The sequence below is a fragment of the Pisolithus orientalis genome, assembly GCF_024613125.1.
Source record: "Pisolithus orientalis strain OTSU chromosome Unknown F5J12scaffold_12, whole genome shotgun sequence".
Classification (NCBI taxonomy): domain Eukaryota; kingdom Fungi; phylum Basidiomycota; class Agaricomycetes; order Boletales; family Pisolithaceae; genus Pisolithus; species Pisolithus orientalis.
The window spans coordinates 214059-238209 of NW_026260793.1; the positions used below are offsets into that span (position 1 = coordinate 214059).

Below are 24151 nucleotides of genomic sequence, written 5' to 3' on the forward strand. Positions count from 1 at the left end.
CACCAAGGCTCCAATGGATAAGCACTGTCCACCCACACCCAGTGCCCTTCCAGAATAACAGAGTTGGATTTGTGCACTAGCCTCATCACCTGGAAGGCATATGCATCATGAACACTCCCAGGATGGCCAAGCCTGTATTGTCTGTGCATGCACCTGACAATTGAGTGAGTAGTTGCATTTTCTGTCATAAAATGTCTCACTATATATGCTGGGCTTGGACATTAATTTTACAGCTGAGCCATCAACTGTGAAGACCCCATTTCACCAAGATGCACAAGTACATTTCTCCACAAACATTCTTGCATTCTCCATTTCAATGTCATCCACATCTGGAAAATATATGAACTTGTCATGCTGGTCAAGCAGTGCAATCATGACCCAGTGAGTACAGTTGATGATGGATCCTACACTGACACCTGCCCACTGCCTGACATCCTCTGGTGTGACAGCATTCCCATAGTGTCCTGCATGGTTCAAGAAAATTGCAAGTTGCAATGCAACAGGAAGCTGTTGATTTTGTGAGTTGTTCTTGAAAATTGGATGATTGCTAATCTGATCTAGGATAAAATCAAAAGTATTTGGGTCAACATGAAGCTTCTTGCAAAGTGATGTGAGGAAATAGAATAGTGGTGCTTGATGATCCAGGACCAGAATCTGAGAGGGAGAGAGTAAGACAAAGGGGCTCCTATAGCCTGAGCAAGGGAATAAAGGGATAGGGAACTGTCTAGGGCTGTCTGGGGAAGTCTTTCTCTTGTTCTCATCTTTGGGGGTAACTCATCTATTGGTAAAAACTTACAGTACAAACAAACTGTAAGTAAGTGCTGACTAAGCACATAAAAAGCGAACTATGGTACTCAAGTATAGTACCCACCACAGTAAGTAAAGAAACCATAAAACAAATAAAATAGAAATTAATACCCAATCCCATAGTAAGGAGATTTCTCTCCTTACAGCAATGATCTGCAAAGTGTGGCAGGAGCTGTATTTGTGGAGCATGCATTAGAGATGCATCCAGCTTGAACAAGACACATGCCACATGGGCCTCTTCACTAAGGGCCTTGATCACATCAAGAAGATGAGCACAATGTGCATCCCATTTGGTGACCGAGCTGACAGAGTCAGAGATCAAGTCAAAAGTATCTTCAGAACATGACAAGGACTGGGTAAGTGAAGTCAGTGGTGTGATTATAATGGGGCTAATGATCTCCGATCCTGACAGTGACTCCTCCACATCAGAGCCCTGCATGTTCTCAAGTCGAGTGTGGGCAACTTCCACTGCTAACCTGCCAAGGTCATTGAGCAGCTGCTGTCATTTAGACTTGTGGGGCATCCTCAGGGTATTGGGATAACTGATTGTTAGATTACGAAGGAATTGATATATGCACATAGTTGAAATTTTACGCAGCATGCTATTGTTATATGAAGTATGATAGGCTACAGACTTCGAGAGAAGCAGTACCTTGCGGGCCTGTGGGTGGAGGTTGAAAATTCCATAAATGGATGTCTTTCATAAGCATGGCCAAGCTTGTCCATAGCACAACTACTAATACAACCATAGCACTCCATAGCCTGTCCATAGCGCGTCCATAGCCTACTCTGAGCACCACTTATATGTGCTTCCAGGTGGTTTTCACGATGATGCATAGTGTAAGGAGTGGAAAACCCCAACCTACCGAGAGCCAAAGGAGGCCTACGCACGTGACTGGGGCTCCGGTCCGGTATGATCGGTGGTCACAAGAGTTTATAGACCTGGGCCTAACGGCGTCCAGGAACATGAGAGCTTTGAGGAGCATCTTGAATGAGACTGTCGCTATGCCGAAGAATTCCAATAAAGTACCATTCTCGAAGCTGCCATTACCGCCTTCTTCACATCTCCTAACACACAACCTCACGCCAGACCCACGCACTCCAGACCCTGCGACGTTTTTCTCCGATGTACTTGCCAGGACACCGAGCGTCCAGCGCCGTGCGAGACTTTTGTCTCCAGAAGCACATTTTTCGTACGTGAACCCGATGCCTCTCGAGTTTCCGTACGAAATTGCACCGCCGGACCCGCCTGAGGTCGTCACAGACAAAGCCGAGTACATCGAGCAGTGGCTGAGTGACCATGAAGCAAAGATCCCAGCGGAAGCCTCGTCTGCACTGTCCGGCAACTTCCACTTGCATAAATACGTCTCCAAGTCGCGAAACTACCGGAGAGAGCTCATCGCATTGTCCGAGACGTGCGTTAACGATTGTCTGCCGCTGTTAGACTGTGGGGACGCATTTGACACTCTGAAACCCACTTTCGTGCCTTCCAAGTTGGACAATGAAAAGGTCTCGTCATCTGTCGAGGCTCGGAATGCCCGTCAGGAGCTTGTAGATATTCTTGGCGGTCATGTCTCTCTTATGTCCCCTGACGGATCAGACCAATTAGGCGGGAAAGGATGCGCTCCTTGGTCTCTTAGGTACAGCGGTCACCAGTTTGGCGACTGGGCAGGCCAACTCGGTGACGGACGAGCTATCTCAATCCGTGAGTGCATGGATTTTTGTGTTGTCGCCAGATCTTATGTCTTCTAGTCGTCACGCCTCACCCATCTGACCCTGACACAACATATGAGGTTCAGCTGAAGGGAGCTGGCCGCACGCCGTTCTCCCGGAGTGCTGATGGCCTTGCCGTCCTTCGCTCGTCTATTCGTGAGTACTTATGCTCAGAAGGTATGCACCCTTTCATTACTGTCGCCCGCGCCAGTGACGTCATCCTCATGTAGCCATGCATGCATTGGGCATTCCCACTACTCGGTCTCTTGCTTTGGTGTATCTACCTGAACTGCCCGTCATACGCGAACGAGTCGAGAAAGCATGTGTGACGACGAGAGTCGCGGAAACTTTCATTCGGATAGGAAACTTTGAAGCACTCTCTCCTCCCTCACGGGCAATGTTTTTCTTTGGTGGAGGGCAGCAACATGCAGACTACGAAGCTCTTCGCATCCTTGGAGAATGGACCGTCAAGCGCATTCTTAAACTGGGCAATGTCGATCTAGACGCTGGTGACGCATGGGGGAAGGAGCTGGTCTTTGAAGTGGCCCGGAGAAATGCTAAGATGGTCGCAGCATGGCAGGCGTACGGCTTCATGCACGGCGTCATCAATACAGACAAGCAAGTCTCCATGTCATTGTGCGATGCAACTATCTGATCCTTCGCAGTGTATCAATTGCTGGACTTACGATAGACTATGGTAAGGCCGTAGCGTCAAACTTGGATTGGCATTTCACTTTGTTTTAGGACCGTACGCGTTTATGGATGTTTTTGACCCCCATCACATATGCAACCACTCCGACCAAGAAGGCCGGTATGCTTACAATGTGAGTGTTACCTTCCCTTTCAGCCTTGCTATCTTGCCTAATTGGTATTCTGCAGCAACAACCTAACATGATGTTAGTCTCGCATATCACGAACTGATTGACATCTACTGATCCTTTGCAGTGGCTATGCTTGCCGTGCCCTGCTTAACGCGCTCGCCCCTCTGATTGGCGCTGAAATTGCCCATGGTAACAAAGCGGTACAGAAGGGCTGGGCCGACAACGTCAATGACGAGACCATCTCAGAATGGCGCACCGCGGGGATAGAGGAGGTTGGGTCTACGATGAACCAAATCATCGAGTCAACTTACACCATCGAATATGGCGTGACCCTCCGCCGGCGTCTCGCACTTCGTCGCGAAGATCCCTCGGATCAGCGCACGATCTTCCAACCCCTGTTGGATATGATGGAAAACCAGAGACTAGATTTCCATGGCACATTCAGAAAGCTGGCATTCTTCCGGCCGAGGATGCTCCGTGGGGAGGACAATAGTGGCACAATAACTCTGGAAGCATTTATTGCAGAACTGCTCAGGGGAGCACCGGAGTCGGAACGCCTAGACACGGGTAAGGCAACAGAAGAATGGCTCGCATGGCTTGACACCTATGCCGCTCGCATCGAATATGAGAAAACCGGCGAAGAGTGGGCTAGGGAAGATTTCGACGAGGCGCGGGGAAGGGCTGCGATAGCTGCAAACCCTCGCTTTGTGCTCAGGCAGTGGTTGCTTGAAGAGGTCATCAAGAAGGTCGAGGCAGACCCCACGACCGGGAGGCACATTCTTGCAAAAGTCATGCAGGTAAGTAGCTCATAGGGTTTGCTGACTGGTTGTCATGAATCGCTGTTTAGATGGCGTGTTCTCCGTTCAAACCGTGGGGGCGCGAGGGCGACGTGTCAGACAACGAACTCAGCGAAGAGGAGAGGGAGGAGCGGCGGTACTGCGGTCTCGGAGATAGGAGGATGCTTGGGTTTCAATGCAGCTGTTCTAGCTAAACGGCCTTCGTTACTCGCCTCACTCTCAAGTTATGCTCCGATTATCTACTGAGCCTTCGGGATCTTAGATGATTAGAGTGCATGATCGGTTCTCATAAAGACGGAGATGGCATCCAACAGTCTCGAGATCAGGAAATCTCCAGTTCTACCAGAGTGCCCAGTGAATAGCGAGTCGAATGCGACCATTTAAATAGGAGCGACCGTGCATAGGGAAAGCACGCATTCTAAGTATGACGCTGCATCTGTAACATTAAACAAATAAAAATAAAACAGCTGATTGCGCGACTTTTGCAGTAATGCGCAGAAAAATTGCAGGTGGCTGTGCCCACAGCTACTGACTAAGCAGGGCACGTGCACGGGGGAGTGAGTGAGTCAGGGCTACACGCACTCCTCGCCTGTTCCTCGGGACTCGTTTCGATGCTACTGTACATAACCCACATCAGAGAAACGGGGAATGACAGAATCGCGGTCACGACCAGTCAGTACTTCAGTGACGGGTTTAAACAGGTTTAAACCATTTTTTCGCTTCCTGATGCATGTAATAATGGGTATTTTGCCAAGAAACGGGCCCAAATTCGCTAGGCCAGTGATGACTTGTGGCGCGGAGTGCGGTCACATGAATTGGCAGGTGGCGATGCCGTGGGAATTTCCCAAAGGAGCAATCCCGCCACCAGGCGGGAGGGGCGGGGGAGGGGGTCAAGCGTTTGAGCAGGCCCTGTGGGGCATCACGGCCTCGTGGATTGGGCGGGATGACTGGGGAGGGTGCCGACAAACTGTGTTCACGTCCTGCCTACGTTTATCTATTTTATCTGCCCTCCTAGCTAGTGCAAAGTGGTACAAGGTGGCTGTGTTAAAAATTATGCAGGGGTAGTATAAAAAGTTGCGCAGGAGCAGTGCTGCAAAAGTCGCGCAATCAGCTGTTTTATTTTTGTCTGTTTAATGTTACAGATGCAGCGTCATATCTAAGTGCCAGAACAACGCATGAAAAGGAGTGACCAAGTGGATGTGAATACCAGATATCATAGCGCCGTGACTATACACGATATTCAATATCTGAATTTTGCTTTTACTTTTCAGAATGCTGGCCACTAGGTTGCATGTCATGTTTCAGCTTGGCTGACAGTGTGATGTGGAGCGACCTCATACCAAATGCCTGGATGTTTTATGTGTACATCGGTGCACGATGGCTCTTTCACCTGAGAGGCTGTAAAGCGACGGGGGATACGTGGTAGTATCATACAACAGCTTAGAAACCGCGGAATCGGATGCCCTCAGGCCCTAATGAGTCAGTGAAGGTCGAGCTGTGTATGAATTCTCTCGTGTTCACAGCCGAACCGCCGGAACGCGACGGGCGGCGCATGAGAAAGCCGAGGGTGTTTAGATATTTGCTCCGTAGAAGCAGCCTCCGGTGGGACAAATTCAGCGAAATACTCGGCAGAAGACGATGTGGCGTGTGCGGCATTGAGTGAGGACGTGTACCGCTCTCGGCTTGTGGTGACGAAGTATTCTGGCCTGTTAGTAGTTTGGTCACCGGATCAGGACATTTCTAATTTTGGGAACTACATGTACAGCATCCTGCAAACCGCCTTCCGGCTTGCTTCCGGCCCTTTCTTACTTCCTACATGCACTATGACCAAGTTGCATCTGCCTTCTGCAGGCGAGCGGAGGTTGACGCCAGCTCGATGACTCATCGATTACTTATGTAGTCGGAGTTCTGAGAAACGCTGAAATCACGTTTACAAATTTTTATGACGAGCGGTGGACTTCGATTTATGCGAGGACTTGACGCAGCGTCCAAACCATGGAACATGTCTGCAGTAACCCTAATTAGTAAGTTGGTCTCAACCCTGCACTGCTCCTTGGATATTCCCCGAACTGGGTTTATATTGTTATAGAGGATGTATATATAGGGCCCTAGTGACTGGCTAGCATCCCATCTACATTCGCATTCCTAACAACTAGTCGCCCCACGTAACCCTCAGAAGCTTATCAAAGGACACATGATGACGAGTGGCATGACTCCTGTACTTGTGGTATGTTTGACCCTTTCTACCCACCCTCGCAGACCGTCAAATCTGGGTTCTAGGTGGGAGCAGGTCCAGCCGGCCTAACCGCGGCCTTGACGCTCGCCCGGAATAATGTGCCAGTGCGCATCATAGAGAAAGAACCCAAAAGCCGACGTGGCCAACGCGGCACGGGCATCCACGTAAGCTACGCATGCCTCAAATTCATCTACGGAGCTAATGCAACCCAGCCTCGCACATTCGAAGCCTTCCACTTCCTGCGTGTTCCCGAGATCCATGAACGCGCAACCTTTGTTCCCCCAGTTCAGGAGCACAAGAAGGGTTCGCTGGAATCTCTCAACACCTTCGCCATGGTTCCTTATACTGAACCCACTCCGGCGATCCCATACGTGCGTACATTTACTTTTAGGCCCCTGTTTTTAGCCTGTGCAGAGGTTGGGAGTTATGCACTAACGGAACGTCACAGCATAACAGCAAATTAATGGGTCAACCTACGCTCGAAGCAATCATGCTCCAGCACCTCTCCAAGCTCGGTTGCACCATCGAGTTCGGCACTCGACTGGTTTCATTCACCCAAGACGAGAAGTGCGTCAGAGCGAAAATTGCCAAGCATTGCGGCGAGGACGGGGAAGAAGTCGAAGAAGACATAGAGGTGGCGTACCTGATCGGTGCTGATGGAGCGAGGGGTATGACAAGGAAGCAACTCGGGCTTACCTTTCTTGGGACCACTCGGGAAGACAATTTTATTGTATTGGGAGACATCCGTTTGGAAGCCAAGGGCCTCGATCGGGACGTATGTACACACTCCATTACGGACGACACGAGTGAGACAACTGACTCGTCTTTACAGCACTGGCATTTTTTCGGCCCGATGTCGCAAAATATGTAGGTTTCGTTCGATCTATAACATAGCGCCAGCTGACGGATTGCAATTGGCAGGGTCGCACTTCGCCCCACTGATGAACTTGGCAAGGATGGATGGCAGTTCATCATGACAAGTAGCGCAGTTGACCTGAAAGGGCTCGCCCAAGACGAAGAGGCTCTGGTGAACTGTATAAAAGACTTCGTGGGCCTCGGAGACGATGTTCAGATCAAAGAGGTGATGTGGGTCTCAGAGTTCAGGTAGGTCTCGTTTGTTTTATAGGTAATCTTAGTTTGGCGTGGATTTTGACGCCTTCGCGGACTAGACCCAACATACGACTTGTGAATAAGTTTGGAGTGGGAAGGATTTTTGTTGCTGGAGGTACGGATCTGACATGTATTCAAATTCCATGATTCTCATCTGTGTTATGCACCCATGTCAGACGCTGCCCAGTCAGTAACTCGCCGGAAACAACTTCCACTCCAACTGATCTTTTAATTAGTGTACACAGTCCAACTGGCGGACAAGGCCTGAACTCAAGTGTTCAGGATGCAGTAAGATCTGACTCATTCTAAATCACAAACTCAGGCTAACATACCGTGGACAGTTTAACATCGCCTGGAAAATTGCATTGGTCTACAAAGGCGTATCGCCAGCATCCCTCCTGGACACTTACACCGCCGAACGGCTCCCCGTGATCACTGAAATGCTCGGTTTTACCACCGAACTTCACGACCGCACATTTGACCAGTTCAGTACCGACCATACCCCACAGTCGACCGCCGATGAAAACGGTGACCCAAAGCCGGTGAAATCCAACTTTGAACGTGTAATGAATCGCGGAGGGAAGTTGCAAATGCTGGGTGTGAACTACCGTACCAGCCCGATCGTCGTCGACGAGTTCGCCCCCACTCCTATGGCGGGAGTCGCGGTCGCACACAGCGCGTATGGAGACACCCAGGAAGGTGTTCTGCGAGCGGGCGATCGCGCACCCGATGCTCCGGAACTTGTGCCTGTCATCTCATTTGGCCGTGCTTCACCCAACGTTTCGAGTGGCTCTCAGCCAAACGAAATGGTTGGGAGTACCCGCCTATTTGATATCTTCGTGTCAACACATCACACTGTTATCATGTTTGTACCGTCCTTGGCTGTCCCTGACTTGCGGTCGGTACTGGTGGCACTAGACAAGAGTGTCCGGAAGGAGTTGGTGAGGCGCATAGTTGTACTCCCCGAACCTTCCTCCGAAGCAGATGGGCGGGTTGGAAGGACCTTTGAGGAAAATCAAGGCATCGACGCGGAAGTACTCGTCGATCAGGCGGGTCATGCGTACCGAGGGTATATCGTCGAAAAGCAGGAAGTCAAGGTCGTGGTCGTACGTCCGGATGGGGTGGTCGGTGCGATTGTGCATGGTGCAGCAGGATTGGCGCGGTACTTCGAGGGTGTGTTTGGGAAGGCGGAGGAGGGTATGCGCGCCTGGTAGGATCACCCGAAGGTTGGTCCTGATACTTGCTCGTCAGTTTATGCAAGGATGACTTGTACATAACCCCAATTTCCATACCCATACCTATATTTAAATCCCCCCCTCTTCAAAAATCAACGTCGATTAATCCCAACACGGTGACGCCAAATACGGCCTCCCAGCCAACACCTCCATCTATTAATAATTGGTAAATACTGAGAATTGTATCTTCAAGCATCCCCAGATGACTTCCAGAAGGCGGTGCAGATGGCGTGCAGGGTGTGACAAGTACGTCAGTCGTGTGCCAGGTTTTCCGGTAGTGCAACGTAGGCGACGAGCTCTACCTGAGTCAACGGTAGCCACAAAGGTGTCAAAGGCTTATAGTCGTACTTCGATAGCGTTTGCAGGAGCTATGAGGATGCAACAGAATTGATGCGATTTAAACCAGGTGTGTGGGTAAACATTAGTATTGTAGATATCATAGCAGAATAACTAGGCTACACAATATCGAATGTCCTAATCTCACTTTGTAGAATGCTGGTCAAGTCTGCGGGCTGAGCAGTGATCAGAGTAGAAGACGCCATTCTTTTGTACTCCGAACGAGGGAGCTCGGTCAGCAAAAGAGCGTTAAATGGCCGTCCCAGTGCCAGAAGTAGCTGCTCTTCAAGCGTAGTGTGTAACCCAGCGGATGGACCAAGCAGTTTCGAGTGCCAAGGGCGAACAAGCTGCAGACCACCTTGCAGCAATATTTCATTTTCCAGCTCGCTCGGGAGTGTTATCTCAAGTGCTCTCAGACCAGATGCTTGGATTTCGTACGTGTATTTCGGAGCCGTCCCTTTTAATCGAACCGCTGTAACGGGATAGGCGATACATGGTAGGGTAAGGCGGCGGTTGAGGAATCGCGGAAGGGGTGACTTGTCAAGTGAACGATACAACGTTCGTAGTGCTGTGGGCAACGACGCGGGCCGCTCTCTCATCGTCACGTGTTCCTCTGTGTCCGGATGGAGTGGAAGGGATGGTAGCATTTGATACGAAGTGATCTGGGCAGGAAAACAGCTATGGTAGGGTGATGCCTCTCCGACCCAATCCAAGACAGAGGTGTCCCCAGACTGCGATACGATTTCAGCCAGGAGTCGACCAAGCGCGTTCTCAGCAGGTTCACCATACAGAACGGGCAGGTGAAGGTTAAAGATCCCGAAGAGTGAATATGCAATATCTTCAGGCCGGGTAGTACGACGCAATGACGCCCATTGCAGTCTTGATCGTGCATCTTCCATACCGGGAGAAAAGCTGGTGAGAAACCGTGATTCTATTCCAGTTGCCCTCTCCAGCTCTTCCAGCACGGCGTCATCGGCTTTATGGTTAGAAGACGTGAGGTTCTTGTAAAGTGTCCAGTTTAGGGTGTAGAATAGTACGCGCTCGGAAGCCAACAGCTCTTGTAGAGTCCATCCACGTTGGAACCATTCGCTGTTCCCAAATGAATCGGTATCAGGAACGTCAGAAAGGTATACGATGGTCAGGGCAGATCGTCGATACCACGCAAACATTGACCCTATTGCTTCTTGCAACTCCGCACTGCTATCTTTGTCTATGCAGCATGTGTCGCTCCATGCCCACAGGTAATCCCGCTCGCAAGCAACAAGACAGAAGGTTTGGAGCTTTCCAAGACCCCCACGTGTCGACATACCATATATCGGATGGCCTTCGACGTCGTGGAGTAATGGCTCGCCTTCACCCCACCGGTGAGAAAGCATGACGAACTGAAAGTATTTCGAGACGACAGTGTGAATGAGTTTCATTTGCTGAGCCGGGTCGCAGGTTGCACAAGAGGACAGCAGCTGATTGTACTGTTGACTGGCCACAAAATGCGACACCTGCGCCTCCCGGTTGCATAGGATGCCAGTATACGTGTGCAGCAGCCTAGGAGGCATGGCTTTGAGGGTGTCAAATGTGACATTACGGATGACTTGTTTAATGTCAAAGTGGGCGACAGATGGGGGATTGGACGATGCTATAGCACCTTGTGCACCGATCTTCATTTGCAGGTAGGCTGTAAGAGAGCACCGGGACATATCGTAACTAGGATCTCCGGGTATGAGCAGCTGCAGGGCTTCTTGCTCAAGCGCAATAGCTTCGTCCAGATCACTTGTTGCGAGTGGTTGACGAAACCGATCTGCTAGACACTGTGCAAGGTCGTGGAGAGAGGAAGCACGACTAGGATGCCCAGTTGGGTGGAATTGCAGCACACTTCGGTACAGCTCGATGGCCGCGTTCAGGTCGACAAATGTGTCCTGGCGTTGGAATCTGGCACGATGGTAATTCGCAAGGTCACGTAGATTGTCTACCTCGCGACCAAGTATGACTTGTCCATCTGAGTTTGTCCCCTGGGCTAGCCCCTCAATCCATGCTCCAACAGGGATATCATGGTGGGATCGTCGTGGTAATCGAAGCTCCAACGCATATGTTGCAAGACAAATAGCATCGTCCAAGTCAGACGTTGTCGCCTGCTTCTGAAACCTGTCCCAAAGGTGCAACGAGAGCTCAGAAAGCGAGGAGGCAACATCGGCCATGCCCGTTGGACAGACCACCGACGTAGCTCGATGAAGAGAACTTGTCGCAGGCATGTTGGCTTGTTTTCGAAATTTCTTTAAGAGATCGCAAGCAAGGTTGTAAAGAACTACAACACGATCGGGATGCCCCGGTGGACAGAGTTCTAGCGCTGCATGTCCGAGTGTGACAGCTTCTTCCAAGTCGGCAGCTGCCCCCTGATTGTCATGTCTATCGGAAAGACAGAGAGCGAGGGCGTGGAGCGATGAAGACCGATTAGGATGTCCCGAGGGACGTAGCTCCAAAGCAGCACGGAGCAATTCGATCGCCTCCTCTAAGTGGTGCATGTCGGCTTCTTTCTGGAATTGCTTCCTGAAGTCACAAGCAAGATTGTGGAGGGCTGCTGCACGATAGGGATGTCCAGGTGGACGGAGATCCAGAGCTGCGCGACCGAGCGTCACAGCTTCTTCTAGGTCTGCAGTTGTTCCCTGATTATCGTATCTGCTCGAAAGACAGACAGCCAGCTGATGGAGCGATGCAGACCGACGAGGGTGTCCCGTGGGGCGTAGTGTTGGAAATATGACTATATGTTCCGACATCTAGATTGATCCAGACTTACACGTGTATGAACACGCTGTTCATCACATGACATTCCTTAGCAATCAGCTCCACAATGATGTCAGAATGACATCATATTATATGTCATATTCCATGACCTTCTGCACTATTCCTTACTATACTGAGTAGTAGTTTCCTTTTACGCTCATGGTCTGTGCATACCTACTCATGTATATAAACTCGAGGATTTCTTCCTCAATCCCTATCGAATCAAGTATTCGTTCTTCACTTGTCTACTCGACAACTGAGCCCCTCAAGCATCACAAGCTTTACTTCAAAGTCTACTACTGTTCTGATAAAAGGCAAGTGTTCTTGCCATTGCTCTTCGTTTCTCCCGTTCCTCTGCGCAATAGGTTATGAGCCCTGCCTATAACTAGGTGGCAAGCTATTTGCGGTATTTGCATAGAGCATTCACTGCCGACGGGCATAACACTATGGATATCGTAGGCCTAGACGCGCTAGGATCAGTAGTAGTAGTCTTCGCTGTCGCTGTTGTAGCCGGCCTTAATCAGGCTGTGCTTTTACTTCATTATGGTGGATATGATCCGATTTATCTACGGGAGTTCGCTATTCGCTCCGTAGCCTTTTGGTTCTCTTTTCTAGGTCTCTCCGCCTGGTGGCGAAGGCAACAACTTTTGCTACAAGAGCAAGTTGTTCGCAGGCTGCTATTACAGCGCCTTGTACTTCGTCTGCCAACTCCTCCTCCTCATTATTTACATTTTCATCTTCCCGACATCGACTATGACGCAGATTTAGACCCTGTTCCGCTGTACGACGAGTTTGAAGCATGTAACCCGCCTTCTCCTCGACATGCACCGACTCCTCTTCCTGAGGATGTTGCGGCTGTCAACGAGTTAATTAATCCTGCGATCGTTCTCGCTGTCGATGACAACGCTGAGTTCGAATTGCTTTGACTCGTTTGCTTTGTCGCAGAACAGAGACTAACTATTTATAAAAAGATGTCTCTTGTCGTTGCCAAGAAACTTGAACTCGCTATCGCTGAACAGCGAGATGGGATGTATGATGTAAAGTGGAGGAAGTACGCGGTAAAGGAGATCATAGAATACATTGAGATGGTGTATGTATGAGAGTGCGCCAGTTGGAGAGAGGCCGTTCCGTCGAGCATCGGGTTCTTCAAGAAACCTAATCCTGCGACTTACCTCGTTCCAATTGACACCGTGGAAACAGCGTGGCAGAATATGCCCCACTTTCCCGGGTTCGAATCGCCCTATTTTTATCCAGGGATACATCTTGCCTATCATGGTTATTTAACCGACTTCTTTCCCAAGCTTTCCCATACCTCGTCTCCGCATGCAATAGCTAACTTCAACGGTTGCGATCTTCCCAGTGCTTACTATGAAGATCCTGCCCTCGACTCTATTCCCGCGTTCACCGTTACCCACGACACATTCGTCTACATCTACTATAACGTCCATCCCCTCTACGATCCGTGTTTCAACAACCTCATCCCTTCTCTCCGCATTTGGAACCAGCATCTTGAATACCATTTCCGAGGAGTTTGGGATGACGGATCAACGGACGTCCGATGTGTACCCAGGTGGTATCGTGAACGACGATGCGGAGGAGACAGCTTTGATAGCAGTCTCTTTAGGTTTATACGACGGTATAGGGATGAAGCTGATGTGGGAACTTCCCTGCAATATCACTCTTCTAACCGGCATCTTCAGTGGGGTGTCTCACCCGCTGACACAGACTTCGCTTACTGGCCCGGAACAGAAGAGATTCTACGCGATTTCGAACGTGTCATGGACGACACTACTTATGATTATCTCGCAGCTCCCAGACCTTGCGGAATACGCACCACGGCTCTTAGCCGAGCTCGTGAAGCTCGCGCCATACGTCACAAACTATCCTCTTCCAAACTCGCTGGACGTACCGTACGCATCAGGCGGCCGAAACCATTCGGCAACTAATACGTGTACTTTGTACGAATCATACAATGTTTTCGAAATTCTAGTTAAGGACAAACATTTTCGTTATTCTGATTGTCTTGCCGTTCCATATTCTTGTGCTGATCCCTATTTGGGATTTCGAGCCGATGGAATTCCATTACATGATTGTAATTGGAGTTTCATGGCTTATCATTACTTTGCTCCACTAGACTTTTTAAGTCTAGAGTGCAACAACTCTCGCATCTCATCTTGGAGATTCGCTGAGAGAGGAACTATGGCACCACAGACAAAAATGCAGAAATGACGAAATTCCCGTCCTTACTACAAAAATACATGTACACGAAGACGCCGACCATCTCAAGCTGCTAGAGCATCTGCTCGCAGACCAAAAGGAAATCAGACTCATGAATTAAATCCTCCATCCATTTCCATTCATCCGACTCACTCATTCCTATATGAACACCTGCTTATGGACTTTTGACACTAGATGTCCGAAGGTCTTTCAAAGCAGATCCCCAAACTTAACAGTTTGAACTGGGCCTCTTGGTCGGTTCTTATGAAGGCATACATGCAAACTCTTGGCATAATGGGAATCGTTGACTGGCACTGTGGCTCTACCTGCTGCACCACAAGCGGCAATTGATCAATGGCACGTTTCTGACACACGTGCACAAGGAATTTGACCCTTTATTGCGACCCGATGATCGCAATGTCAATTGATGGACATGCGACTTCTCACGACAAATGGGAAGCTCTCAGAACTGCATATGGAGCTCCTTCGGCCATGACAACGTTCATGGAGTTCCAGCGGCTCATCCGCATTCAAATCAAACCAAAGGATGACATAATGCAGAAAATTGCGGAAATCACAATGCTTATATCCGCAATCAGCGCTCAGGGCATCGCCCTTAATGACAAGATGAAAGCGCTAATATTAGTCCATTCAATGACTCAGGCTTGGGAACAAGCACCGGTCAATATTCTATCATCTATTGCTGCCGATCAACTCTCTCCCGATACTGTCATACCTCGTATGAAAGAGGTCTGGGCCCACAAATCGGGCAAAAGTATGCTTCCTCAACAGGATAAGGCTGGGTCGTCGTCGACCACAGTCAAACAAGAATCAAATTCACTTCTGGCACACATGAATAAGCCGCCACTCTGCCAAGTTTGCAGAGGCGCACATAATACTTCCGATCATCAATCTGGATCTGGATCAGGATCCTTTCGCGGTTACCGTGGAGGTCGCGGAAGAGGTCGCGGAGGTCGTGGACGTGGACGTGGAAATTATACTCCCTATCAACAAGCACCACAGCAAGGTTCTGGTTCTCATGGCCAAGGCCAAAACCGTCGCCGAGGCAAGGGCAAAGCCCGAGCCAACAATTTAGAAGTCGAAGGTGCTGAGCCTATCGACGCGGCTTACATAGAGGAACTTCCCGAAGATTCCTACTATGGCCAAAATTCCTATGAACCCGAGTATACTGCTCAGGGTCAGGAATTTTACGAAAATGCTGCTGCTGCTTTTGATGCAGGAGACTTTGATGTCACTGCAATCAATATTCCACCTCGTGATTCCACTCCTGAATATTCTCTCCTGGATCCTACTCTGGTTGAACGAGTCTATTCCTCCGACCTTAATACATACCTCGGGTCTCATGTTATAACCGACACTGAGATGTATGATCCTGATTTGTCTCGCCAAGATCTTTCTATGGCGATGGAATCTGTTGGGGATACCCCCAATTATCCAGTTGATGCTACAACCGGAAATCTTGCTCCTTGGTATCTGGAGGAAATTCAGAATTTCCAACCGGATCAAGTTGAGTCAGTACCGATTCGTGTAAACATTCCCGGCTCTAATATCTGCCAATGTTCTATCTGTCGCTGAACAGCCACAACTTGCAACCTGCTGGAGGTTTCCCTTCGGGAACCGAAGCAACGGGAGTACTCGGACTCTCATCCGAGGAAGATTTCCCTTCCCCCTGCTGAGCAGGACGGGACATGTTTGAGTGGTTCCTGCGAACCCTCAATACGAATGGGAAATTCCGTTTTGGCTGGCAAGACTTTGGTGGAGAACAGGAATGTTGAGGATAATGGCAATGCGTCTGCGACGCAACAACGGACTTTTAATCTCTCTGCCCCTCGATTTCGAGGACAGGATAGTAGAGACGGAGGATCTCTCCGAAAATCCGTTTTATTAAAAGCCTCTAAAAAGAGAGCTAAGCCTATGTCCTTATCTAAATTTCATGAATCTGTGCCAGAAAAACCTGTTGTATGTCCTTTTAGGATAAAGCATAATCCAGACATCGAGTATGATCCCAATGAATCTGCCTCTGGGTATTTACCCATGCAGTTCGATGATCATGTCTTCGATTCTTATGACTGTTACCCCTTTGGGTGTGTCATATTCGAATCTAAAAAAGAACCTTCCAAAGGGTGAGTCGTTATGGATGTTGGATTCTGGGCTTCACACCATGTGACTCCATTTAAAACTGATTTCCTGACCTTTCGAGAATTTAAAAACCCACCTTTGGCCTCTACTGCAGGCATTAAAAAGGTTCAACTTCTCGGTCAAGGAACAGTGGTTATTCGCCTAGAAAATGGCAGTAACCTTCCACTACATAATGTTGTTTACAGTCCTTTGTTCTCAAAGCGACTATGTTCTCGAAATGCGCTCCTCAATAACAGGTATAGGAGCACAGCGACACTTACAAGCGAGACTATCAGAGCACCGGATGGCCGGATTGTCCTAGAAGCAAAAATAGCTTCTCCGACTTCACCTCTTCATTGGTTTGTGGGCGTACCGCTTCCACCTACCACTGCCTATGGGGTCCTTTGCCCTCTGGTCAAGGAATCTCAAGAGTCTCTTTGGCATAATCGCATGTGTCACCCTGCAAATGCAGTTCTCAGACATATTCACCGATTAGGTCTGAAACAAGATTTACAAATACAGGGGGAGACTACCTCTTGCAAAGGTTGCGCTCAAGGAAAACTTTTTTCCGAAGCTTTCAAACCATCTTGGAAACGGGCAACTAAACCACTTGAGTTGGTTCATGCCGACTTAATGGAATTACCTGTCGAATCTTACTTTCGGTCCAAATATATCTTAACCCTCTTGGATGATTATTCATCTTACGGTTTCTGTCTCTACCTTCGTAACAAATCCGACACTTATACTGCTTTCGCCAATTGGATGGTGTCTATGCAAAATACTACTGGACATCATTTACTTGCGCTCCGTTCGGATCAAGGGGGAGAATTTATGGGTCATACTTTCAAAGCGCTCCTTTCTTCGCGCAGAATTACCCATTATCTATCCATTGCTGACCAGCCACAGCAAAATGGTCGAGCAGAACGCTTTAATCGGACTATTTCCGAAAAGCAGGGACCATTCGACATCATGCTTGTATTCCAAAACGCTTCTGGAACTTTGCTTTCGACTGTGCACTTCATGTGTATAATCGAACTCCTCTCAAGAGGATTATATTCAAGACTCCGGTTAGAACTCTTCTTAGGAAAAGTCCCGGATATCACATTATTTCCGCACCTTTGGCTGCAAAGCCTTTTGTATGGGTTCCCAAAGAACAAAGAAAAGATAAATTGGAACCTCATGCAGTCGAAATGGTATTCATGGGCTATGAACCAAATACCAAAGGATATCGGTTCCTTCATGGACAGAAGATTATTCTTTCTCGTACTGCAAAATTCGTAGAAGACTCCTTTCCTTTTTGCTCTGGTCAACAAAAATCCGAAACCTTTGACCCCGATACTGAAGACGACCATGATTCAGATACTTCCGACTCTGAAAGCCTACATTCATTTCCGGATCCTGATCAGATCCAACACTGCCGACTCATCACCGGCAACCACCTCGTCCTAATACTCCTCCACAACCAAACCCACAGCAGAGACCTCCGGACCATCATAATAGAGGTCAACAACAAAGAAGAGCACCTGCTGCTGTACCACCAGTCGACCCTCGTCATCTTGCGCATCCTCATCAACCTGAATTTATTCAAGGAGACTCGCGTAATGTTCGCAGAGCTCAATCCTCCTACAAGATGACAGAGAACCTCGTCCAAAACGTCGATTTTATACCAGTCTCTCGTCCTGGGAATCTCTATGGAGACAGACCCCCAGTGACATTGAAAGAGATATTCAAAGAAATCGGGATCAAGCACAACAGTGGATTCGTAATGCTGAGCAACATGCTCGACAAACCAGAGAGTTTATTCGTTCACAACAAGAAGAAAGGAGACCTCCTTCTCCGAGGTTACCTCCTGCACTTGTTCCTCCTGAAGTTCCTCGTCAGTGGACTGAACATCCACAAGGAACAACTCCTACTTCTCCTGGTTCTCCTCTTACTCCACTTCTGGATACTCCTTCTTCGCCTAAAGGCATGCCAGACCAGCATGCAAAATGCCAGGTCCTGAAATGCATCCTTTCGAGTTTGCATTGGCTGCCAGGATAAAAGAATCTCCGGAGCATTTTAAAGATGTGCTAAAGTTATCTCCTGATTTGCAAAAGAAATGGTTTGACGCTATGAAAGACGAGTTAAAATCTATTGAAGAAAGACAAGTTTGGACTTTGGTGGATCCTCCAAGAGATCGGAAACCAGTCAAGTGTCGATGGGTTTTCGCTATTAAAAGCGATGGTCGTTATAAAGCTCGTCTTGTGGCAAAAGGCTTTACACAAGAATTTGGTACCGACTTTGAAGATACCTTCTCTCCAGTGGCTCGCTTCGAAACTGTTCGCATTACTACTTGCGTTCGCTGCCCAAAGAAATTGGGACACAGAAGCCCTGGATGTTAAAACTGCCTTTTCTATACGGCAATCTTGATGAAGAAATTATATGGAGCAACCAGAAGGTTTCAAAGTTTCGGGTCAAGAACACAAGGTTTATCGGTTGCTTAGAGCCCTTTATGGCTTAAAGCAAGCTGCATTGGCATGGAATAAAGCCCTTCATCAGTCTCTACTTGCTATGGGCTATATTCGTTCAAAAGTGGATGCTGGAATTTATATCCACATATCCAAAGCTGGAATCGTCATCTTTCTCGTCTATGTCGACGATGGACTCTTTCTAGGATCGGACAAACGTCTTCTTAAAGCCAAGAAAGAACAATTCATGAAGAAATGGGAATCTCGTGATCTTGGTGAAGTCAAGGAATATCTTGGCATTCAAATTCACCTGTGATCAATCCAAAAAGGAACTTTATCTCGATCAAATACCTTATGTCAAAAAGGTTATCAAAAGGTTCAACATGGAGACTGCTCGAAATGTTCGCACTCCATTACCTTCGGGATATCAACCGGAAAAGGCACCATCAGATTATCAAGCCACATCTTCTCTTCGGTCTCAGTACCAATCCATCATAGGATCATTGCTTTATATGGCACTCGGTACTCGTCCCGATATTGCCTTTGCGGTTATTCGCATGTCACAATATATGGCAAATCCGACCGAAGATCACCGAAATAAAGCCTTGCATATAGTTCGCTATATTGCATCTACTCCAAAGTTGGCTTTATACTATTCGGGACTTGAATCTCGAATCTATGGCTTTGCAGATTCTGATTGGGCTGCAAATAAAGACACTCATCATTCAACCACCGGTTATGCTATGTTCCTCGGATCATCCCTCATTTCTTGGCGCTCTCGTAAACAGAAGACAATCGCACTCTCTTCCACAGAAGCTGAATACATGGCTCTCTGTGATGCTGCACGTCAAATCAAATGGCTCTCAATGCTGTTTGATGAACTTCAACTCAAGACCGAAAAGACTATATTATACTGCGATAATATGGGAGCTCGCTTTATTGCAGAGAATCCTGTATCGGACGGTCGTTCCAAGCATATCGATGTCCAATGGCACTTCGTTCACGAATGTGTTCAAGATGGTTTATTCAGTATTGAATACGTTCAAACTGATAAACAAAAAGCAGACGGTCTTACCAAATCTTTGACGTGGCAAAAATTTGAAACTAATCGCTCATCAATGGGTCTTGTGACCTTACCATTTTAGAGCGAGGGGGAGTGTTGGAAATATGACTATATGTTCCGACATCTAGATTGATCCAGACTTACACGTGTATGAACACGCTGTTCATCACATGACATTCCTTAGCAATCAGCTCCACAATGATGTCAGAATGACATCATATTATACATCATATTCCATGACCTTCTGCACTATTCCTTACTATACTGAGTAGTAGTTTCCTTTTACGCTCATGGTCCGTGCGTACCTACTCATGTATATAAACTCGAGGATTTCTTCCTCAATCCCTATCGAATCAAGTATTCGTTCTTCACTTGTCTACTCAACAACTGAGCCCCTCAAGCATCACAAGCTTTACTTCAAAGTCTACTACCGTTCTGATAAAAGGCAAGTGTTCTTGCCATTGCTCTTCGTTTCTCCCGTTCCTCTGCGCAATACGTAGTTCCAAAGCTGCACGATGCAGTTCGATCGCTTCCTCCAGGTCGCGTGCGTTAGCTTGTTTCTGGAACCTCGTCCTAAGATCGCAAGCGAGATTGTGGAGAAGTATGCCACGATGGGGATGTCCTGGTGGACGGAGCTCTAGTGCTGCACGTCCAAGTGTGATCGCTTCTTCCAAGTCGGCAACTACTCCCTGCTTGTCATGTCTATTCGAGAGACAGATAGCAAGTTCATGGAGCGATGAAGATCGATGAAGATGTCCAGAGGGACGTAGTTCCAAAGCTACCCTATGCAGCTCGATCGCCTCATCCAAGTCGCGCATGTCATTTAGTTTCTGGAACCTCTTCTTGAGGTCACAGGCGAGATTGTAGAGAGAAAAGGCACGATAGGGATGCCCTGGTGGACGGAGCTCTAGCGCCGCACGCCCAAGCGTCACGGCTTCTTCCAAGTCAGCAGATGCCCCCTGGTTCTCATATCTTTTCGAAAGGCAGGCTGCCAGATGGATGAGAGAGATGGGCCGTTTGTGATTCCCAGTTGGTCGGAGTTTCAAGGCGTCGCGGCACAAAGTGATCGCCCCGTTCAAGTCGTCGATGTTATGCTCTCTCCGGAATCTATCGCGGAGAACCTCCGCCAATTCGCTGAGGGCAACATCCCGACCATTATGACCTGGAGGACAGCGTTCCAGCTTTGCTCGGCTGCGGGAAACATCATCTGTCGAAGCCATTGAACACAATTATACTAGGAGGATATGTACGGTGGAAATGATTGAGCCTGAAGGCCAAGTTCGGTAATCAGCTGCAATAAAACAGGAATGGTAGGGACCATACGTTATGCGTTGGGAACGACAAAGAAACGGGGTTATTAAGGAACCTTGAGTGTGCAGAATGCTACCCGAATCAGCGAGGCTAAATAAACAGCGCAAGAGAACCCACAGTTGGTTGTAAAGCCGAGAGGAAACTATTCAGCCTTGCTACTTTAGCGGCTATATGCACCAATGGCCGATGAACGTCTGTGGGAGACAGAGACTACGGCGCACGAACAGCATGGGTCCACATTTCTGCATGTCTGTTAATGATGCTCCACAGTCTGAGTCATTCCAAACAGCGGGAATTCTTAGTTAGTTGCCCCCGTGACGCAGCGGCAGTACTCCACGACACTGCATGTTCCTAATTTTCGCATAAGAGGAAAGCGGCCACACCCTGCACGAACTAGTCTATCATCGGCGAGTGCAACGGCTGCCGATGGCAACTAATAGCTTACCTTGCATGAGGTCATGGTCGAACGGAATCACAGAGAGAAGAGAGGTACCTGCCCCAAGCCGATACGATACGATGCCGTTTCCCTTTGTTGAAGTCGATGAAGATACTGATGGTCGCTCCATACATGCATCACAACCCAACCTCGAGAGAGAAAGAGGAGCGCAACGGGGAGGAACAAGTTACAAATGATACTTTTGTCACCGCTTCAAAGGCGAGTGAACCGATATTGACTACCACCCAGACACAAGTGAGGGACGAGTTGAGATTTGTCGCAGCAACAGTATTGAGTCGTGCAGTAATAACACGTTCACCGCGCACATACGAAACTTGAGCTTGATGCATGGATTCCAACTGCGGTGGTGTTGCTGACAACCGTGGAGGTGCACTGGGTTGGATGCGAGGAAGGTTACAGGTACCAGGTACTGCAATCTACAATACATTCATGGAATCGTGATTGAGCAGGGCACAACCTCAAGTCAGTACTCGAGCAGACTCGAACACTCATAGCCGTTCGCAGCTGACCTGGTACCCTCGGCATTGAACACATCAAGCGAGGACAGGATGTCCCACGAAGATTCCTGGTAAAATGTTTCGTCATTTGGTTTCTCCTATCTTCGCCTTCGTTCCGTTGCAGCCGCACGTCCGGCCGTCGTCACATCCGACGCCCGCCAGTCCGCCAGTTGAACCTACTCTTGCCCTATATCGACCAATAGAATGTAGCCAGTGTGTCATCGGCGAGACCGTTCGTGAGCTGGCAAGTAGAGCTGAACCAGAAGTACTTCCTATCGATGCCGTGCAGGTTGCACCTAACGAAATATATGAAAACCTGTGTCATTACCCTCGGTATCCGCAGAAACACGCGTATCCAAGCAGCCAATGCCATCCAATTTCCTCGAAACCCCTTGATATCACCCGTTACCCTCGCATTCTCCTGCATCCAGCCGTCAGACGTGGAAGAGGAGGAGGAAACTGACGCTTCGCCTTATTCATGTATATTGCGCAGAGGAACGGGAGAAATGAAGAGCAATAAGGCATGAACACTTGCCTTGTATTAGAACGGTTGTAGCGTTTGAGAAAGTAACGATAAGTTGAGGGGTTCAGTTGTCGGATAGACAAGTGAAGAATGAATGTAGAATTCGATAGGGACCTAGGACTGAAAGTCCCAAGTTTATATACATGAGTAGGTATGCATGGACCAGTAGCATAAAAGGAAACTACTACTCAGTATAGTAAAGAATAGCATGGAAGGTCATGGAATATGATGTATAATATGATGTCACCATGACATCATTGTGGAGCTGATGACTGAGAAAAGTCATGTGACGAACAACGTGTTGATACACGTGCAATTCTAGATGTCAGAACTAATAGGATATTTCCAACACTCCCCCTCACTCTAAAATGGTAAGGTAACCAATCCCATTGACAAGCGATTAGTTTCAAACTTCTGCCACGTCAAAGATTTTGTAAGACCGTCTGCTTTTTGTTTGTCAGTTTGAACGTATTCAATACTGAACAAACTATCTTGAACACATTCGCAAACAAAGTGCCATTGGACGTCAATATGCTTTGAACGACCATCCAATACAGGATTCTCAGCTATAAAGCAAGCGCCCATATTATTGCAGTAAAGAATAGTCTTTTCGGTCTTTAGTTTGAGTTCTTCAAACAGCATTGACAGCCATTTGATTTGTTGTGCAGCATTGCATAAGGCCATATACTCAGCTTCAGTAGAGGAGAGTGCAATTGTCTTCTGTTTACGCGAGCGCCAAGAAATGAGGGAATTGCCAAGATACATGGCATAGCCAGTAGTTGAATGACGAGTATCTTTATTAGCAGCCCAGTCAGAGTCTGCAAAGCCATAGATTTGAGGTTTGAGTCCTGAATAATACAAAGCCAACTTTGGAGTTGATGCAATATAGCAAACTATATGCAAAGCTTTGTTTTGGTGATCTTCGGTAGGATTTGCCATATATTGAGACATGCGAATAACCGTGAAGGCAATATCTGGACGAGTACCAAGAGCCATATAGAGTAATGACCCTATGATTGACTGGTACTGTGACCAAAGAGAAGATGTGGCTTGATAATCTGAGGGTGCTTTTTCTGGTTGATATCCCAAAGGTAATGGAGTGCGAACATTTCGAGCAGTCTCCATGTTGAACCTTTTAATAACCTTTTTAACACAAGGTATTTGGTCAAGATAGATTTCCTTCTTTGACCTATCCCAGTGAATTTGAATGCCAAGATACTCCTTGACTTCACCAAGATCGCGGGATTCCCATTTCTTCATGAATTGTTCTTTCTTGGCTTTAAGAAGACATTTGTCCAATCCTAGAAAGAGTCCATCGTCGACATAGATGAGGAAAATGACAATTCCAGCATCCACTTTTGATCGAACATAGCCCATTTGTAGTAGAGATTGATGAAGGGCTTTATTCCATGCCAACACAGCTTGCTTTAAGCCATAGAGGGCTCGAAGCAACTGATAAACCTTGTGTTCTTGACCCAAAACTTTGAAACCTTCTGGTTGCTCCATATAAATTTCTTCATCCAGATTGCCATATAAGAAGGCAGTTTTAACATCCAGGGCTTCTGTATCCCAATTTCTTTGGGCAGCAAATGCGAGTAATATTCGCACAGTTTCAAATCTTGCCACTGGAGAGAAGGTATCTTCAAAGTCGGTGCTGAATTCTTGTG

The 24151-nt window shown here is 48.0% G+C and overlaps 7 protein-coding genes across 7 annotated transcripts; 4 read left to right on the plus strand and 3 right to left on the minus strand.

Annotated features, from left to right (window-relative positions):
* Positions 1 to 1734: 1734 nt before the first annotated feature.
* Positions 1735 to 4550, plus strand: F5J12DRAFT_826853 (uncharacterized protein). Its single transcript, XM_051745530.1, has 8 exons — positions 1735 to 2512; positions 2560 to 2697; positions 2751 to 3138; positions 3186 to 3217; positions 3265 to 3344; positions 3400 to 3416; positions 3466 to 4138; positions 4189 to 4550. The coding sequence occupies exons 1-8, from the start codon at positions 1774 to 1776 to the stop codon at positions 4330 to 4332; spliced, it is 2211 nt and encodes a 736-aa protein (XP_051600423.1). The 5' UTR covers positions 1735 to 1773; the 3' UTR covers positions 4333 to 4550.
* Positions 4551 to 4679: 129 nt separating this feature from the next.
* Positions 4680 to 5246, plus strand: F5J12DRAFT_927085 (uncharacterized protein). The gene is made up of 2 exons (XM_051749399.1): positions 4680 to 4839; positions 4894 to 5246. The coding sequence occupies exons 1-2, from the start codon at positions 4787 to 4789 to the stop codon at positions 5201 to 5203; spliced, it is 363 nt and encodes a 120-aa protein (XP_051600424.1). The 5' UTR covers positions 4680 to 4786; the 3' UTR covers positions 5204 to 5246.
* Positions 5247 to 5938: 692 nt separating this feature from the next.
* On the plus strand, positions 5939 to 8821 carry F5J12DRAFT_920798 (FAD binding domain-containing protein). The gene is made up of 10 exons (XM_051749275.1): positions 5939 to 6365; positions 6419 to 6538; positions 6587 to 6745; positions 6823 to 7149; positions 7207 to 7241; positions 7296 to 7478; positions 7544 to 7599; positions 7661 to 7670; positions 7721 to 7772; positions 7826 to 8821. The coding sequence occupies exons 1-10, from the start codon at positions 6333 to 6335 to the stop codon at positions 8696 to 8698; spliced, it is 1848 nt and encodes a 615-aa protein (XP_051600425.1). The 5' UTR covers positions 5939 to 6332; the 3' UTR covers positions 8699 to 8821.
* Positions 8822 to 9013: 192 nt separating this feature from the next.
* On the minus strand, positions 9014 to 10134 carry F5J12DRAFT_826861 (uncharacterized protein). The gene has a single exon (XM_051745531.1). The coding sequence runs from the start codon at positions 9952 to 9954 to the stop codon at positions 9175 to 9177; it is 780 nt and encodes a 259-aa protein (XP_051600426.1). The 5' UTR covers positions 9955 to 10134; the 3' UTR covers positions 9014 to 9174.
* Positions 10135 to 10695: 561 nt separating this feature from the next.
* F5J12DRAFT_719852 (TPR-like protein) lies at positions 10696 to 11823 on the minus strand (the record flags this gene model as incomplete). The annotated part of the gene is made up of 2 exons (XM_051741199.1): positions 10696 to 11022; positions 11092 to 11823. Coding segments are annotated over 2 exons (1059 nt in total), but the record flags the coding sequence as incomplete, so codon positions are not given.
* An 8244-nt stretch (positions 11824 to 20067) lies between these two features.
* Positions 20068 to 21382, minus strand: F5J12DRAFT_65257 (uncharacterized protein). The gene has a single exon (XM_051740199.1). It carries the CDS (start codon positions 20914 to 20916, stop codon positions 20077 to 20079), a length of 840 nt encoding a protein of 279 aa, XP_051600428.1. The 5' UTR covers positions 20917 to 21382; the 3' UTR covers positions 20068 to 20076.
* A 448-nt stretch (positions 21383 to 21830) lies between these two features.
* Positions 21831 to 22575, plus strand: F5J12DRAFT_826870 (uncharacterized protein). The gene has a single exon (XM_051745532.1). The coding sequence runs from the start codon at positions 22038 to 22040 to the stop codon at positions 22422 to 22424; it is 387 nt and encodes a 128-aa protein (XP_051600429.1). The 5' UTR covers positions 21831 to 22037; the 3' UTR covers positions 22425 to 22575.
* The last annotated feature ends 1576 nt before the right edge of the window (positions 22576 to 24151 follow it).